An 18,902-nucleotide genomic window follows, 5' to 3' on the forward strand; every position below is an offset into this window, starting at 1 on the left:
ACGTTCATCTATATTGGGTTAACATTACATTCATCTATATTGGGTTAACATTACGTTCATCTATATTGGGTTAACATTACGTTCATCTATATTGGGTTAACATTACGTTCATCTATGTTGGGTTAACATTGCGTTCATGATTTATTGTTGTTTTTCAGCTTCTGTGTCTGGCCTCCTAGTGATAGTTCATGGTTTGGAAGAAGGTGGAGTGTCCGTTTGAGAAGGACCGTAAGATTCTCCAGTATCTGCTCACCGTACCGGTCTTCAGCGAGGACAGTATGTACACCCCTCAAAAAACTTCTCCCCCTTAACTCCACAATCAGTGCTGCTCCCACGTTGTATAAGGTCAATGTACCGAAATGATTATATCATTTTAAACTAAATCAAATCAGGAAAGATGCGCTAGATATGTCCGCTATACTTTAACGTTCAGTGTTCTCCAGGTTGTATGTGCTGTATGATAATGTGGAAATGACGTTCTCTCTCCTCTCAGCTCTGTGTCTGGCCTCCTATGACAGTGATGCTGATGGTTCTCTCTCCTCTCAGCTCTGTGTCTGGCCTCCTATGACAGTGATGCTGATGGTTCTCTCTCCTCTCAGCTCTGTGTCTGGCCTCCTATGACAGTGATGTTGATGGTTCTCTCTCTCCTCTCAGCTCTGTGTCTGGCCTCCTATGACAGTGATGCTGATGGTTCTCTCTCCTCTCAGCTCTGTGTCTGGCCTCCTATGACAGTGATGCTGATGGTTCTCTCTCCTCTCAGCTCTGTGTCTGGCCTCCTATGACAGTGATGCTGATGGTTCTCTCTCCTCAGCTCTGTGTCTGGCCTCCTATGACAGTGATGCTGATGGTTCTCTCTCCTCTCAGCTCTGTGTCTGGCCTCCTATGACAGTGATGCTGATGGTTCTCTCTATTCTCTCTCCTCTCAGCTCTGCGTCTGGCCTCCTATGACAGTGATGCTGATGGTTCTCTCTGTTCTCTCAGCTCTGTGTCTGGCCTCCTATGACAGTGATGCTGATGGTTCTCTCTCCTCTCAGCTCTGTGTCTGGCCTCCTATGACAGTGATGCTGATGGTTCTCTCTCCTCTCAGCCCTGTGTCTGGCCTCCTATGACAGTGATGCTGATGGTTCTCTCTCCTCTCAGCTCTGTGTCTGGCCTCCTATGACAGTGATGCTGATGGTTCTCTCTCCTCTCAGCCCTGTGTCTGGCCTCCTATGACAGTGATGCTGATGGTTCTCTCTGTTCTCTCTCCTCTCAGCTCTGTGTCTGGCCTCCTATGACAGTGAAGGCCCTGAGAATAATATGGAGAAGGACAGATGGAAGTCTTTGAGGTATGTACCCTCCCCGGGGTGTTGTGTGTACGTGTGTACCCCTAGGGTCAGCCCCAATGCGACATAATCTGTCCCATTACTCCAGACTGGTGTAGTTTATCTCTCTCTCCCCCCACTGAGACTCCAGACTGGTGTAGTTTCTGTCTCTCCCCACTGAGACTCCAGACTGGTATAGTTTCTGTCTCTCCCCCCACTGAGACTACAGACTGGTGTAGTTTCTGTCTCTCCCCACTGAGACTCCAGACTGGTATAGTTTCTGTCTCTCCCCACTGAGACTCCAGACTGGTGTAGTTTCTGTCTCTCCCCCCACTGAGACTCCAGACTGGTGTAGTTTCTGTCTCTCCCCCCACTGAGACTACAGACTGGTGTAGTTTCTGTCTCTCCCCCCACTGAGACTACAGACTGGTGTAGTTTCTCTCTCTTCCCCCACTGAGACTCCAGACTGGTGTAGTTTCTGTCTCTCTCCCCACTGAGACTCCAGACTGGTGTAGTTTCTGTCTCTCCCCCCACTGAGACTCCAGACTGGTATAGTTTCTGTCTCTCTCCCCACTGAGACTCCAGACTGGTGTAGTTTCTGTCTCTCCCCCCACTGAGACTACAGACTGGTGTAGTTTCTGTCTCTCCCCCCACTGAGACTACAGACTGGTGTAGTTTCTCTCTCTTCCCCCACTGAGACTCCAGACTGGTGTAGTTTCTCTTTCTCCCCACTGAGACTCCAGACTGGTGTAGTTTCTCTTTCTCCCCACTGAGACTCCAGACTGGTGTAGTTTCTCTTTCTCCCCACTGAGACTCCAGACTGGTGTAGTTTCTGTCTCTCTCCCCACTGAGACTCCAGACTGGTGTAGTTTCTGTCTCTCCCCCCACTGAGACTACAGACTGGTGTAGTTTCTCTCTCTTCCCCCACTGAGACTCCAGACTGGTGTAGTTTTTCTCTCTTCCCCCACTGAGACTCCAGACTGGTGTAGTTTCGGTCTCTCCCCCCCACTGAGACTCCAGACTGGTGTAGTTTCTGTCTCTCTCCCCACTGAGACTCCAGACTGGTGTAGTTTCTGTCTCTCCCCCCACTGAGACTCCAGACTGGTGTAGTTTCTGTCTCTCCCCCCACTGAGACTCCAGACTGGTATAGTTTCTGTCTCTCTCCCCACTGAGACTCCAGACTGGTGTAGTTTCTGTCTCTCTCCCCACTGAGACTCCAGACTGGTGTAGTTTCTCTCTCTCTCGCCTGGGTCTAATCCTGGATGCTGATTGGTTAATACCGCATTCCAGCTGGTGTCTATTCCACAAGTTACCACCGGCTAAATCTATGACGTTAAAATGCCTATTTACTCTGTTCCATCTGACTGCGCAATCCACTGTCTCATCAGCCCAGCCAGGCAATTTATAAACTTGATCTCCACTATAAAAAGCTTCTAGACATTATCTCACATTTCTTTTAGACTAACAATTGGTTTTCAACAGCGGAGATTTGTATAAACCTTGCTGTCCGTCTCTCTGACATTTGCAACATTGTTTCAATATTGTAATTCGATCTGCTGTCCCATAGTAATGAACGTGTAGGTGTCGAGATGAGACAGACAGGCAGCTTTTCTCAGCCAATCATGACTCTGTATTATTTGTTATGGATATATATTAAGAAATGTCAATTGGAAAACATTAAATGCAGCTAGTTTGCTGCCATTCCAGCTTCAGGTTGAAGTGATTGTGTTAGCTATGTAGTTGGCCATCTCTTCTGAACAGTGACCTGGCAAGAAGAAAATGTTCTATGACAGGCGAAATCTCACGTCATTAGCTCATTGTTATGGATGTATCCCCCCCAAAATAACTAGAAAACAAGTTAAACAAACAGAAATGCAGCTACTTTGCTGTTATTCTGGCTGCACTGTTTGACCTGACTGTGTTAGCCAACGTTGGCTAGCTAGTAAGTGAGGGCAACGGTACAGTTATAATGAACGACTGGGTTGCGTCTCTGGCAACCGAACCAATTGAACGAACGATCAGCCGGCTTGGGTAGCAACCGTAGATTTGCGTCGAGACTTTATCTTGTGGAAGGATGAAATAGGATGAATAAATTAATCAAAAATACTTTAAAAATTAATATACAGTACCAGTCAAAAGTTTGGACACAGCTACTCATTCAAGGGGTTTTCTTTATTTTTACTATTTTCTACATTGTAGAAAACTATGAAATAACACATATGGAATCATGTAGTAACCAAAAAAAAGTGTTAAACAAATAAAACTTTATTTTAGATTGTTCAAAGTAGTCACCCTTTGCCTTGATGACAACTTTGGCATTCTCTCAACCAGCTTCATGAGGAATGCTCTTCCAACAGTCTTGAAGGAGTTCCCACATATGCTGAGCACTTGTTGGCTGCTTTTCCTTCACTCTGCCGTCCAACTCATCCCAAACCATCTCAATTGGGTTGAGGTTGGGTGATTGTGGAGGCCAGGTCATCTGATGCTGCACTCGATCACTCTCTTTATTGGTCAAATAGCCCTTACACAGCCTGTAGGTGTATTGGGTCATTGTCCTGTTGAAAAACAAATGATTGTCCCACTAAGCACAAACCAGATGGGATGGCGTTTCAATGCAGAATGCTGTGGTAGCCATGCTGGTTAAGTGTACCTTGAATTCTAAATAAATCACAGACAGTGTCACCAGTAAAGCACCATCACACCTCCTCCTCCATGCTTCACAGTGAAAACTACACATGCAGAGATAATCCGTTCACCTAATCTAATATTCATTGCGTGTTTCTTGGCCCAAGCAAGTCTCTTCTTATTATTGGTGTCCTTTAGTAGTGGTTTCTTTGCAGCAAGTCAACCATGAAGGCCTGATTCACTCACTCCTCTGAACAGTTGATGTTGAGTTGTGTCTGTTTCTTGAACTCTGTGAAGCATTTATTTGTGCTGCAAATTCTGAGGCTGGTAATTCTAATGAATTTATCCTCTGTAGCAGAGGTAACTCTGGGTCTTCCTTTCCTGTGGCGGTCCTCATGAGAGCCAGTTTCATCATAGCGCTTGATGGTTTTTTGCGACTGCACTTGAAGAAACTTTCAAAGTTCTTGAAATGTTCTGTATTGACTGACCTTCATGTCTTAAAGTAATGATGGACAGTTGTTTCTCTTTGCTTATTTGAGCTGTTCATGCTATAATATGGACTTGTCTTTTACCAAATAGGGCTGTTTTCTGTATACAACCCCGACCTTGTCACAACACAACTGATTGTCTCAAACGCATTAAGAAGGAAAGAAATGTCACAAATGAACTTTTAACTAGGCTCACCTGTTAATTGAAATGCATTCCAGGTGACTACCTCGTGAAGCTGGTTGAGAGAATGCCACAGGTGTACTTTGAAGAATCTCAAATATAAAATACATTTTGATTTGTTACTTTTTTGGTTACTACGTGATTCCATATGTGTTATTTCATAGTTTTGATGTCTTCACTATTATTCTACAATGTATAAAATAGTAAAAATAAAGAGAAACCCTTGAATGAGTAGCTGTATCCAATCTTTTGACTGGTTCTGTAGGTCAATCATTGTTTGAATATGTTGGTTACCCTGTTGTATAAAACTGATAATGCCCTCGAAGCCGGTGTTGGGGGGATATAATGGCAGGGTTTGCCAGCCCTCGACTTTGTCTCAGGCCTAACATCCACGCCAATATATCTATCCTCCAATCAGCAGCTTCTCAGACATTATCACCCTAATCAGATGTCTGTTACATGTCTTGCTAATAGATGTTCTCCTCTCTCTCGTTCTACAGATCTACTCTGCTAAGTAGAGTCTAGAGTTTCTGAAGGAGGAACCAAGTCAACCCAGTCTGACAACCAAGCTGTGCCCTGTGGGGGTTGTTCAAATAACAGAATTCCTGTTTGGATGGGAAACGACAATCTGGCCTGTTCTGTTTAGCAGATCAGGAACTTTTCTGTTCTCCGGTCAAAGAGAGTTTGGTTTCTTCATGTTGTATGTTTCCAGGAAAACTTTTTTTCATCTCTTTTGAATGAATTTCTATACTTACATTTTTTTTTGGAAACAAATAAATAATAAGTTACGACCATCGTGAGGAGGAGAGGAAAGTCAAAGGGAAACTTTTGTTGTTGTCCTTTTGGCTACGTCTGTCGAAAACGTAACGAAATACACCGGGTATTTACACCGGGTATTTACACCGGGTATTTACACCGGTATTTACACCGGGTATTTACACCGGGTATTTACACCGGGTATTTACACCGGGTATTTACACCGGGTATTTACACCGGGTATTTACACCGGGTATTTACACCGGGTATTTACACCGGGTATTTACACCGGGTATTTACACCGGGTATTTACACCGGGTATTTACACCGGGTATTTACACCGGGTATTTACACCGTGTATTTACACCGGGTATTTACACCGGGTATTTACACCGGGTATTTACACCAGGTATTTACACTGTTGATAAAAATCATTTTGAAGATGTATTTGACTTTCTACAGGAGTTGAGAGTTGGCTGCTGGATGGCCAACTGATTCAGTCCTAACGTGTACAACGAACAGGCTGCTCTCGCTCTCTCTCTCTCTCTCTCTTTGTCTCTCTCTCGCTCTCTCTCTCTCTCTCTCGCTCTCTCTCTGTCTCTTTGTCTCTCTTTGTCTCTCTCTCTCTTTGTCTCTCTCTCTCTTTGTCTCTCTCTCTCTCTCTCTCTCTCTCTCTCGTCTCTCTCTTTGTCTCTCTCTCTCTGTCTCTCTCTCTCGCTCTCTCTCTCTCTCTCTCTCTCTCTCTCTCTCTCTCTCTCTCTCTCTCTCTCTCTCTCTCTCTCTCTCTCTCTCTCTCTCTCTCTCTCTCTCTCTCTCTCTCTCTCTCTCGTCTCTCTCTCGTCTCTCTCTCTGTCTCTCTCTCTCTCTCTTTGTCTCTCTCTGTCTCTCTCTCTCTCTCTCTCTCTTTGTCTCTCTCTCTCTCTCTCTCTCTGTCTCTCTCTCTCTCTTTAAAAAGCCAGCATTGTGTTTACTGGGAATCAGTATAATGTATAATGGTGTCAAAGCTAACCTACAGCAGGGTTGGTATAGAAAATATGAAGCTAATGTTTATTTGTGTGTGTATGTGTATCTCATGTACCGTTATACGTGACTCTCTTGCTCCAGTTGGTGTGGTCGGCCTGCTCAGTATGTTTACAAAGTACTGAGTGCATTGGATTGGAAACATGATGTCCATTCTTTTGTTTGTATAAAAGCTTTGTGATGCTCTACAACAGGAAGCAACACCTTCCTTCTCCTCTCATCCTTTATCAATGGGACACTCAGCCATGGGCAGAAACAGAGGGGTGGGTGGGGATGTTAAGATGGTATTAACGTCCACCCCTGAAGTCCCCGGGACCGAGTTTGGGAGACACTGATATAGAGAATAGTGTGCTATTTGGGACGTGAGCAGCTCCTGATAATCAGTGTTTTGGTGTTCTGCCACTAACCAGTATGTTCCTGATAATCAGTGTTTTGGTGTTCTGCCACTAACCAGCCACTTTGATGGAATAAATATAGCTTTGGAGGACTGTCCTGCGCTGAGCACTCAAGATTATCCATCCTGTGATAGTGGCGTAGCTAATCACTATGCCCCTCCCATGAGTATAGAAATGCAATGCGGTTGTATCGCCCCCTTGTGGTTGAGTTAAGTAAGTGCTGTGGCGGAGCAGAGTTGAGCCAGTGAATGAGTTGATTTATGTAATAGTGGAGATTGTGTGTGAGCTGAGGAATTGGACATTTTTTCCCCTCAGTTAATGCTGGATCAATCGTTCATCCTCAGAGGTTGTACTTTCTTCATATTATTGTTTTCATCATATTTGTTTTATTTATGATCCTCTCTGTAGTCGTCATTATTTAATATTATGGATATTTACAAATATTTTATTGTATTTGTTATATCATTGTGTACTCGGTACATTTCTTTGTTATTAGATTTTGCCCTAAACTGATCATTTTTTGTTCAGGTTTGTACGAGAATCCTTCATTTTTAGGATTCTAGTATACACTTTGAAGTTAAACATATTGGGCACGTTCCAGGCCCACTACATTGTAGGCGTGGCAAAGCGCATATCTGGCAGGCGTCTGCAATGTAGTCGTTCTGGAACGCGGCCATTGATTGACGTACAGCGTTGCCTTGTCTTTTGCAGTTTCTCCTCTCTACATGATAATGTGGTTTGACTGTGTAAATACTTCTTTGTTTATCTGTGTTTTTGTATTTGGACTGTTAAGCTGGAATAGATCACCTGCTTTATTACTGAGTTCGTTGTTAGAAGAGAAAGTGACAAAGTTAATTTAAAAAATGCTTAAGTTAATGGAGGAATCTGTTCATTATTATTTTTTTTTTTTATGTTTCACCTTATTTTAACCAGGTAGGCTAGTTGAGAACAAGTTCTCATTTGCAACTGCGACCTGGCCAAGATAAAGCCATAGCAGTGTGAGCAGACAACACAATACCTATTACCTATCAGACTAATTAAATTTCCATGTGAATTGACATATTTCATGGCTTGACTTTGTATCAACCTGAGTTGACGAAGGAATCTCTATCTCTTATGGTGGTTAGGTGCTATATTAACCCTATAATCACAGACAATGGACTACTGGTAGATAATATACTGAAGCTACACTTTTTAATGAGGTTGTTATTCACAATTCATGAGCTTTTGATCTGGAAACATTTTGAGACTAAGAGAATCATATTACTCACATTTCTGTTGAATAGGAATAGACAAGATATAGCTTCGTCATCATCATCATCATCATTATCATTATTTAAAGACATTGCATTTGGCCATTACTGCCTCTTCAAATAAAACAGTGTATTTTGCCTGTCTGTAGACCATTTGTAAAATATGAATGACATCAAAATATTTTTGTGTGAAATTGAATCAGATTATACTTAAACTAATATTTTGTGACAAAATCTCAGATTTTTGGCATTGTCAAAAACCCACTCTGTTCTCATAGGCTACTGATCTTGTCATTGGCCAGTCCAAGACGCTCCACACGGGACCGTAAGGCTGATCTTCTTCGACCAATCTCTGATTCTTCCGTCAGCATCGCGTCCAAGTCTTCTCTGTTCAGCAGGTCCAACATCTTACTGGACAGGATCCTGGCTGACTCCTTCAGGATGAAGTAACGGATCAGCATGGGCACCTGGTCCGCCAGTCGCTGCACCACGATCTGAGAGAGAGGTAGGCGGGAGGGGAGAGGAAAAGAAAGTTTAAGTGAGACCTGGAGTGACGACTGACAATTCTCTGTTTGTCGGGGCTAATCTCTCGTGGCCAGACTATATAAACATGAATGGTACCATAGGTCTGTCTTTATACTATTGGACAACGAGCAGCAATAGTTCCAGGGCTGGTTATTTAGACAAATCCCGATTTCACAGATGTTAGCATTTGTTTTTGCATTTCGGGAAGGGGCAGGGGTCATTCGGCTCGTAAATGTCCCGTAATTTGTAAAGAGAGAGATGATGGAGCGCCTCGATCACTGCATCGCTCCTCTCAGCGCGTATGGATGGACTCAGAACGTCATTGAGCAGTTGACCAATTACGTGAGACTTTTAGTTCTGGGTTAACCAAGATTGTCAGAAATAGTGTGTTAATTTCAGAGCTAGCAATCAATTGTTGGGGATGTTAGGGGTTAATTTGTGACTATGGGTATTTTAACCACTAAAGTTAAAGGGATACTGTGAAATTCTGGACATTAAGCCGTTATTCTATTTATCCAGTCAGATTAACTGGAGTTGGCACAATAACTGTTAGATGCTGCATGATTTTCATCCTGGTATATATCCTTCTGCACGTAGCTAGTGTACTTTATATCTTCAAGTTGAAACACACACTGGTTGAATCTACGTTTCCACCTCATTTCGAGGAAATGATGTCGAACCAATGTGGAATAGACGTCTGTGCCCAGTTGGTAAACGGAGCAGTCTGGGGTTTCCTCCTCTGGATTCAATGTTTCAAAGAAGATATCATCCTGTGTGTAGACCTGCATCTCCATTTTAAACTGCTCCTCGATCCTCTTCATCACTATGTTTGACTGCCATTCCTGTATGTTTTCAATGTTTTTCTATGAGTTCAAACAAAGAGTAAGTGCTCTATTCAGTCTGTATTGTGGATGTTCAGCTCTATTCAGTCTGTATTGTGGATGTTCAGCTCTATTCAGTCTGTATTGTGGATGTTCAGCTCTATTCAGTCTGTATTGTGGATGTTCAGCTCTATTCAGTCTGTATTGTGGATGTTCAGCTCTACTCAGTCTGTATTGTGGATGTTCAGCTCTATTCAGTCTGTATTGTGGATGTTCAGCTCTATTCAATCTGTATTGTGGATGGCCAGCTCTATTCAGTCTGTATTGTGGATGTTCAGCTCTATTCAGTCTGTATTGTGGATGTTCAGCTCTACTCAGTCTGTATTGTGGATGTTCAGCTCTATTCAGTCTGTATTGTGGATGTTCAGCTCTATTCAATCTGTATTGTGGATGTCCAGCTCTATTCAGTCTGTATTGTGGATGTTCAGCTCTATTCAGTCTGTATTGTGGATGTTCAGCTCTATTCAGTCTGTATTGTGGATGTTCAGCTCTATTCAGTCTGTATTGTGGATGTTCAGCTCTATTCAGTCTGTATTGTGGATGTTCAGCTCTACTCAGTCTGTATTGTGGATGTTCAGCTCTATTCAGTCTGTATTGTGGATGTCCAGCTCTATTCAGTCTGTATTGTGGATGTTCAGCTCTACTCAGTCTGTATTGTGGATGTTCAGCTCTATTCAGTCTGTATTGTGGATGTTCAGCTCTATTCAATCTGTATTGTGGATGTCCAGCTCTATTCAGTCTGTATTGTGGATGTTCAGCTCTATTCAGTCTGTATTGTGGATGTTCAGCTCTATTCAGTCTGTATTGTGGATGTTCAGCTCTATTCAGTCTGTATTGTGGATGTTCAGCTCTATTCAGTCTGTATTGTGGATGTTCAGCTCTATTCAGTCTGTATTGTGGATGTTCAGCTCTATTCAATCTGTATTGTGGATGTTCAGCTCTATTCAGTCTGTATTGTGGATGTTCAGCTCTATTCAATCTGTATTGTGGATGTTCAGCTCTATTCAATCTGTATTGTGGATGTTCAGCTCTATTCAATCTGTATTGTGGATGTTCAGCTCTATTCAATCTGTATTGTGGATGTTCAGCTCTATTCAATCTGTATTGTGGATGTTCAGCTCTATTCAATCTGTATTGTGGATGTTCAGCTCTATTCAATCTGTATTGTGGATGTCCAGCTCTATTCAGTCTGTAATTGCCATTTAAATACAATTTCCGATTGAGTTGACATATTCACCGTTTACCGTGAATGCAGAATCCGCCGAACGCCTGAACTTTAAATGTATGCCCCTGTATTCAACCCAAATGGCACCGTATTCCTTATGTGTTCTAGTCAAATGGAGTGTATAGGGAATACGGTGCCATTTAGGACACAGGCCCTGCATCACTGAACATGTGTAAACGGATGTGAAACGGCTAGCTTAGTTAGCTTTGGTTCGCGCTAAATAGCGGTCAGCGACCTCACGGACAAACTGGGACTGCAGAGCCTCCGCAGCAGAGTGTGGCACGTGCAGGCGACCTGTGCGACGCAGGGCACAGGACTGTATGAAGGATTGGACTGGCTTTGAGACCTTGAAGTAGTAGTTCCCCTTGCTCTGCAAGGGCCGCGGCTTTTGGGGAGCGATGGGTAACGATGCTTCGTGGGTGACTGTTGTTGATTTGTGCAGAGGGTCCCTGGTTCGCGCCCGGGTATGGGCGAGGGGACGGTCTAAAGTTATACTGTTACATGGTTGGAGTGGAGTTACTGACTTTGACAAGACACAAGGCCAGTTTCCAAAAACACACATTAAGCTTTACTACGCTGCAAGAAATGTCAATCTTACCTAACATTTTAATATTGTATTGAGATATTGAAGTAAAAATGACTTGTTTTGAGTTGATTTCACTTAACCCCCCTCCAGAAAAAATGCATTTACTTGTTTGAGTTAGGTTTAACCAGCACCATATCAACTTAAACATCATCAAATCAACAAGGCTATATAGGCTTAGTTTAATACACTGAAAACAAACTTAAAGATACAAAAACAAACATTTTAATCAACATTGCTAAATATCATGTGGCTGATTACTGTGTGTGTGCTAAAAATATTACCTCACCCTACTAGTTGAATGCCAATGCCATCCTCTATTTGATGTAATCAAAATGGCAGGGTAGCCTAGAGCGTTGGACTAGTAACCAGCAGGTAGCCTAGTGGTTAGAGGGTTGGACTAGGAACCAGCAGGTAGCCTAGTGGTTAGAGCGTTGGACTAGTAACCAGCAGGTAGCCTAGTGGTTAGAGTGTTGGACTAGTAACCAGCAGGTAGCCAAGTGGTTAGAGGCAGGTAACCTAGTGGTTAGAGCGTTGGACTAGTAACCAGCAGGTAGCCTAGTGGTTAGAGCGTTGGACTAGTAACCAGCAGGTAGCCTAGTGGTTAGAGTGTTGGACTAGTAACCAGCAGGTAGCCTAGTGGTTAGAGTGTTGGACTAGTAACCAGCAGGTAGCCTAGTGGTTAGAGTGTTGGACTAGTAACCAGCAGGTAGCCTAGTGGTTAGAGTGTTGGACTAGTAACCAGCAGGTAGTCTAGTGGTTAGAGTGTTGGACTAGTAACCAGCAGGTAGCCTAGTGGTTAGAGTGTTGGACTAGTAACCAGCAGGTAGCCTAGTGGTTAGAGTGTTGGACTAGTAACCAGCAGGTAGCCTAGTGGTTAGAGTGTTGGACTAGTAACCAGCAGGTAGCCTAGAGCATTGGACTAGTAACCAGCAGGTAGCCTAGTGGTTAGAGTGTTGGACTAGTAACCAGCAGGTAGCCTAGTGGTTAGAGTGTTGGACTAGTAACCAGCAGGTAGCCTAATGGTTAGAGTGTTGGACTAGTAACCAGCAGCTAGCCTAGTAGTTAGAGGCAGGTAACCTAGTGGTTAGAGCGTTGGACTAGTAACCAGCAGGTAGCCTAGTGGTTAGAGTGTTGGACTAGTAACCAGCAGGTAGCCAAGTGGTTAGAGGCAGGTAACCTAGTGGTTAGAGTGTTGGACTAGTAACCAGCAGGTAGCCTAGTGGTTAGAGAGTTGGACTAGTAACCAGCAGGTAGCCTAATGGTTAGAGTGTTGGACTAGTAACCAGCAGGTAGCCAAGTGGTTAGAGGCAGGTAACCTAGTGGTTAGAGTGTTGGACTAGTAACCAGCAGGTAGCCTAGTGGTTAGAGAGTTGGACTAGTAACCAGCAGGTAGCCTAATGGTTAGAGTGTTGGACTAGTAACCAGCAGCTAGCCTAGTAGTTAGAGGCAGGTAACCTAGTGGTTAGAGCGTTGGACTAGTAACCAGCAGGTAGCCTAGTGGTTAGAGTGTTGGACTAGTAACCAGCAGGTAGCCAAGTGGTTAGAGGCAGGTAACCTAGTGGTTAGAGCGTTGGACTAGTAACCAGCAGGTAGCCTAGTGGTTAGAGCGTTGGACTAGTAACCAGCAGGTAGCCTAGTGGTTAGAGTGTTGGACTAGTAACCAGCAGGTAGCCTAGTGGTTAGAGTGTTGGACTAGTAACCAGCAGGTAGCCTAGTGGTTAGAGTGTTGGACTAGTAACCAGCAGGTAGCCTAGTGGTTAGAGTGTTGGACTAGTAACCAGCAGGTAGCCTAGTGGTTAGAGTGTTGGACTAGTAACCAGCAGGTAGCCTAGTGGTTAGAGTGTTGGACTAGTAACCAGCAGGTAGCCTAGTGGTTAGAGTGTTGGACTAGTAACCAGCAGGTAGCCTAGTGGTTAGAGTGTTGGACTAGTAACCAGCAGGTAGCCTAGAGCATTGGACTAGTAACCAGCAGGTAGCCTAGTGGTTAGAGTGTTGGACTAGTAACCAGCAGGTAGCCTAGTGGTTAGAGAGTTGGACTAGTAACCAGCAGGTAGCCTAATGGTTAGAGTGTTGGACTAGTAACCAGCAGCTAGCCTAGTAGTTAGAGCGTTGGTCTAGTAACCAGCAGGTTGCCTAGTGGTTAGAGCGTTGGACTAGTAACCAGCAGGAAGCCTAGTGGTTAGTGTGTTGGACTAGTAACCAGCAGGTAGCCTAGTGGTTAGAGCGTTGGTCTAGTAACCAGCAGGTTGCCTAGTGGTTAGAGTGTTGGACTAGTAACCAGCAGGTAGCCTAGTGGTTAGAGTGTTGGACTAGTAACCAGCAGGTAGCCTAGTGGTTAGAGAGTTGGACTAGTAACCAGCAGGTAGCCTAGTGGTTAGAGTGTTGGACTAGTAACCAGCAAGTAGCCTAGTGGTTAGAGCGTTGGACTAGTAACCAGCAGGTTGCCTAGTGGTTAGAGCGTTGGACTAGTAACCAGAGCAGGAAGCCTAGTGGTTAGAGTGTTGGACTAGTAACCAGCAGGTAGCCTAGTGGTTAGAGTGTTGGACTAGTAACCAGCAGGTTGCCTAGTGGTTAGAGTGTTGGACTAGTAACCAGCAGGTAGCCTAGTGGTTAGAGTGTTGGACTAGTAACCAGCAGGTAGCCTAGTGGTTAGAGTGTTGGTCTAGTAACCAGCAGGTTGCCTAGTGGTTAGAGTGTTGGACTAGTAAACAGCAGGTAGCCTAGTGGTTAGAGTGTTGGACTAGTAACCAACAGGTTGCCTAGTGGTTAGAGCGTTGGACTAGTAACCAGCAGGTAGCCTAGTGGTTAGAGTGTTGGACTAGTAACCAGCAGCTAGCCTAGTAGTTAGAGCGTTGGTCTAGTAACCAACAGGTTGCCTAGTGGTTAGAGTGTTGGACTAGTAACCAGCAGGTAGCCTAGTGGTTAGAGTGTTGGACTAGTAACCAGCAGGTAGCCTAGTGGTTAGAGCGTTGGTCTAGTAACCAGCAGGTTGCCTAGTGGTTAGAGTGTTGGACTAGTAACCAGCAGGTAGCCTAGTGGTTAGAGCGTTGGACTAGTAACCAGCAGGTTGCCTAGTGGTTAGAGCGTTGGACTAGTAACCAGCAGGTTGCCTAGTGGTTAGAGTGTTGGACTAGTAACCAACAGGTTGCCTAGTGGTTAGAGCGTTGGTCTAGTAACCAGCAGGTTGCCTAGTGGTTAGAGCGTTGGACTAGTAACCAGCAGGTTGCCTAGTGGTTAGAGCGTTGGACTAGTAACCAGCAGGTTGCCTAGTGGTTAGAGCGTTGGACTAGTAACCAGCAGGTAGCCTAGTGGTTAGAGTGTTGGACTAGTAACCAGCAGGTTGCCTAGTGGTGAGAGCGTTGGACTAGTAACCAGCAGGTTGCCTAGTGGTTAGAGCGTTGGACTAGTAACGGGAAGGTTGCAAGTTCAAACCCCCGAGCTGAAAAGGTACAAATCTGTCGTTCTGCCCCTGAACAGTCAGTTAACCCACAGTTCCTAGACGTCATTTGTTCTTAACTGACTTGCCTAGTTAAAGAAATATGGCTCTGTCATAGGTTACGTAGCTAAAATGCTTAGTAGCCTAATTTCCTGGCATGGGCAACAATGAACCAGCTAAGTTAGCTAGCTAGTTTAACGTGCGACTACTAGGTTACATATTGAACTTCAATCGTCTCAGGCCAGTGGCACAACATTATCAATTTATGCATCGACGTTATAATCATTGGAGAATTAAGTCAAATACACATCTCCATCCATGGCTTAGGAAAGGGACAATTTAGCAAGCTAGCAGGACATCAACACAAGCAGACCAGAAACAGACACGTTTTTATTTATTTATTACATTTTACTTAGGAAGTGATTTGATTGGTGTGAAGCCAAATCCAAACTGGCTTCCCCTGGGAGGCGTTTTGCTGCACCAGGACAACCCAATGCTGATTGGCTAATTTTATATATATTTTTTAATCAAGTGAAGCCAAATGTTTGCTGGCATCAATCAATCAAATGTTACTGCGGCAACATGTCCTACTCTTTTGGTCCAGACAGCATCAGATACTTGAGCTACACATACCGAGACAGAGGGGGCGCTGTTTCCCTGTCCAGACAGCATCAGATACATGAGCTACACATACCGAGACAGAGGGGGCGCTGTTTCCCTGTCCAGACAGCATCAGATACATGAGCTACACCTACCGAGACAGAGGGGGCGCTGTTTCCCTGTCCAGACAGCATCAGATACATGAGCTACACATACCGAGACAGAGGGGGCGCTGTTTCCCTGTCCAGACAGCATCAGATACATGAGCTACACCTACCGAGACAGAGGGGGCGCTGTTTCCCTGTCCAGACAGCATCAGATACATGAGCTACACCTACCGAGACAGAGGGGCGCTGTTTCCCTGTCCAGACAGCATCAGATACATGAGCTACACATACCGAGACAGAGGGGCGCTGTTTCCCTGTCCAGACAGCATCAGATACATGAGCTACACATACCGAGACAGAGGGGGCGCTGTTTCCCTGTCCAGACAGCATCAGATACATGAGCTACACATACCGAGACAGAGGGGGCGCTGTTTCCCTGTCCAGACAGCATCAGATATACGAGCTACACATACCGAGACAGAGTGGGCGCTGTTTCACTGTCCAGACAGCATCGGATATACGAGCTACACATACCGAGACAGAGTGGGCGCTGTTTCACTGTCCAGACAGCATCGGATATACGAGCTACACATACCGAGACAGAGGGGGCGCTGTTTCCCTGTCCAGACAGCATCAGATACACGAGCTACACATACCGAGACAGAGGGGGCGCTGTTTCCCTGTCCAGACAGCATCAGATACATGAGCTACACATACCGAGACAGAGGGGCGCTGTTTCCCTGTCCAGACAGCATCGGATATCAGATACATGAGCTACACATACCGAGACAGAGGGGGCGCTGTTTCCCTGTCCAGACAGCATCGGATATACGAGCAGAGGGGGCGCTGTTTCCCTGTCCACAGCATACCGAGACAGACAGAGGGGCGCTGTTTCCCTGTCCAGACAGCATCGGATATACCGAGCTACACATACCGAGACAGAGGGGCGCTGTTTCCCTGTCCAGACAGCATCGGATACACGAGCTACACATACCGAGACAGAGGGGGCGCTGTTTCCCTGTCCAGACAGCATCAGATACATGAGCTACACATACCGAGACAGAGGGGGCGCTGTTTCCCTGTCCAGACAGCATCAGATACATGAGCTACACCTACCGAGACAGAGGGGGCGCTGTTTCCCTGTCCAGACAGCATCAGATACATGAGCTACACATACCGAGACAGCGGGGCGCTGTTTCACTGTCCAGACAGCATCAGATACTTGAGCTACACATACCGAGACAGAGGGGGCGCTGTTTCCCTGTCCAGACAGCATCAGATACATGAGCTACACATACCGAGACAGAGGGGGCGCTGTTTCACTGTCCAGACAGCATCAGATACATGAGCTACACATACCGAGACAGAGGGGGCGCTGTTTCACTGTCCAGACAGCATCAGATACATGAGCTACACATACCGAGACAGAGGGGGCGCTGTTTCCCTGTCCAGACAGCATCAGATACACTACACATACCGAGCTACACATACCGAGACAGAGGGGTTTCACTGTCGCTGTTTCCCTGTCCAGACAGCATCAGATACATGAGCTACACATACCGAGACAGAGGGGGCGCTGTTTCCCTGTCCAGACAGCATCAGATACTTGAGCTACACATACCGAGACAGAGGGGGCGCTGTTTCCCTGTCCAGACAGCATCAGATACATGAGCTACACATACCGAGACAGAGGGGGCGCTGTTTCACTGTCCAGACAGCATCAGATACACGAGCTACACATACCGAGACAGAGGGGGCGCTGTTTCACTGTCCAGACAGCATCAGATACACGAGCTACACATACCGAGACAGAGGGGGCGCTGTTTCCCTGTCCAGACAGCATCAGATACACGAGCTACACATACCGAGACAGAGGGGGCGCTGTTTCCCTGTCCAGACAGCATCAGATACATGAGCTACACATACCGAGACAGAGGGGCGCTGTTTCCCTGTCCAGACAGCATCAGATACATGAGCTACACATACCGAGACAGAGGGGGCGCTGTTTCCCTGTCCAGACAGCATCAGATACATGAGCTACACATACCGAGACAGAGGGGGCGCTGTTTCACTGTCCAGACAGCATCAGATATACGAGCTACACATACCGAGACAGAGGGGGCGCTGTTTCACTGTCCAGACAGCATCAGGATATAGACAGCATCAGATACAGAGCTGTTTCCTGTCCAGACACATACCGAGACAGAGTGGGCGCTGTTTCACTGTCCAGACAGCATCGGATATACGAGCTACACATACCGAGACAGAGGGGGCGCTGTTTCCCTGTCCAGACAGCATCAGATACACGAGCTACACATACCGAGACAGAGGGGGCGCTGTTTCCCTGTCCAGACAGCATCAGATACATGAGCTACACATACCGAGACAGAGGGGGCGCTGTTTCCCTGTCCAGACAGCATCAGATACATGAGCTACACATACCGAGACAGAGGGGGCGCTGTTTCACTGTCCAGACAGCATCAGATACATGAGCTACACCTACCGAGACAGAGGGGACGCTGTTTCCCTGTCCAGACAGCATCAGATACATGAGCTACACCTACCGAGACAGAGGGGGCGCTGTTTCCCTTGCTTGGATGATTTCTCCTGTGAGATTCAGCCACTTGCTAATTGACAAAAAAATATGAAAACACAAGAGACTTAAGATAAATATATATACTTTTTTAAATGCATTGGTTAAATATTTGGAGAAGCTTGGCATCCACAAATACACACCACTGATTCTTAACCCACTGATATATTTTACATTTTTTTTAAACTTTTCTTCTTAAAAACTTGATACAAGTCAGAATATATTGAATAATAAGGTAAAATGAATTATCTCAATAATTTTTTAAAAAATTACCTGTAGCAATATGAAAACACAACGCTAACATATCGGATATATAAAGAAATTGACACTTGTCGGTTTTCTGCTCGTTGGTCTTCGTATTGACATATGTTGCTGAATCGTCAGAAAGGTTTGTTTCAACCTCTTGGACTTCAGAATCCCCTGACCAAACACTGTCATCTCTGTTATCTTGGTTGTGTATATGTTACAGTGTGTTTCTCTACACTGACATACAGCTCTCTGTGAGAGTTTTTTTTTTACCTCTTAAAGACAGGAAACTGTCATATCAGACAGGAGAAAAACTAAGGAGATGCGAGTGAAAACTAGATATTTAATTACTAAGGGTCAACTAGGGCCCACGTGGTGTTTGGTTCCTGAGACGTTTTTGTGTGATCTGGTCTTTTGCAGTTTGACTGCAATAAAGATCACCTGGAACGCACCCAAAATGATAGGCTCAAATGGATGAATAGACTACATATCTGGCGGTTTGAAGCACGTCTATAACATACGCGTAAGCATATTATTTATTTCATACACATTTTTATCTTTTAATTATGTTGTAGCCTTTTGGCCAACGCACATGCGGAGTGTTTTTGTCACTTCCTGCCAGCTGCGTTAGGTTAATCACTTCCTTGAAGAGCTCTGATTTGAGGATTCGTTTATCTCAAA

The 18,902-nt window shown here is 45.1% G+C and overlaps 1 protein-coding gene across 1 annotated transcript in view; it reads left to right on the top strand.

Moving 5' to 3' along the window:
• LOC124034964 (ras-GEF domain-containing family member 1B-A-like) overlaps positions 1-5,892 on the top strand; it is a 75,693-nt gene extending 69,801 nt beyond the window's left edge. The window contains exons 12-14 of the mRNA XM_046348355.1: positions 186-276; positions 1,256-1,328; positions 5,099-5,892. Of these exons, the coding sequence (XP_046204311.1) occupies positions 186-276; positions 1,256-1,328; positions 5,099-5,123 (189 nt within the window). The 3' untranslated portion in view covers positions 5,124-5,892. The remainder of the gene's footprint in view (positions 1-185; positions 277-1,255; positions 1,329-5,098) is intronic.
• The last annotated feature ends 13,010 nt before the right edge of the window (positions 5,893-18,902 follow it).

The sequence above is a fragment of the Oncorhynchus gorbuscha genome, linkage group LG05 (genome assembly GCF_021184085.1).
Source record: "Oncorhynchus gorbuscha isolate QuinsamMale2020 ecotype Even-year linkage group LG05, OgorEven_v1.0, whole genome shotgun sequence".
NCBI classification, from domain to species: domain Eukaryota; kingdom Metazoa; phylum Chordata; class Actinopteri; order Salmoniformes; family Salmonidae; genus Oncorhynchus; species Oncorhynchus gorbuscha.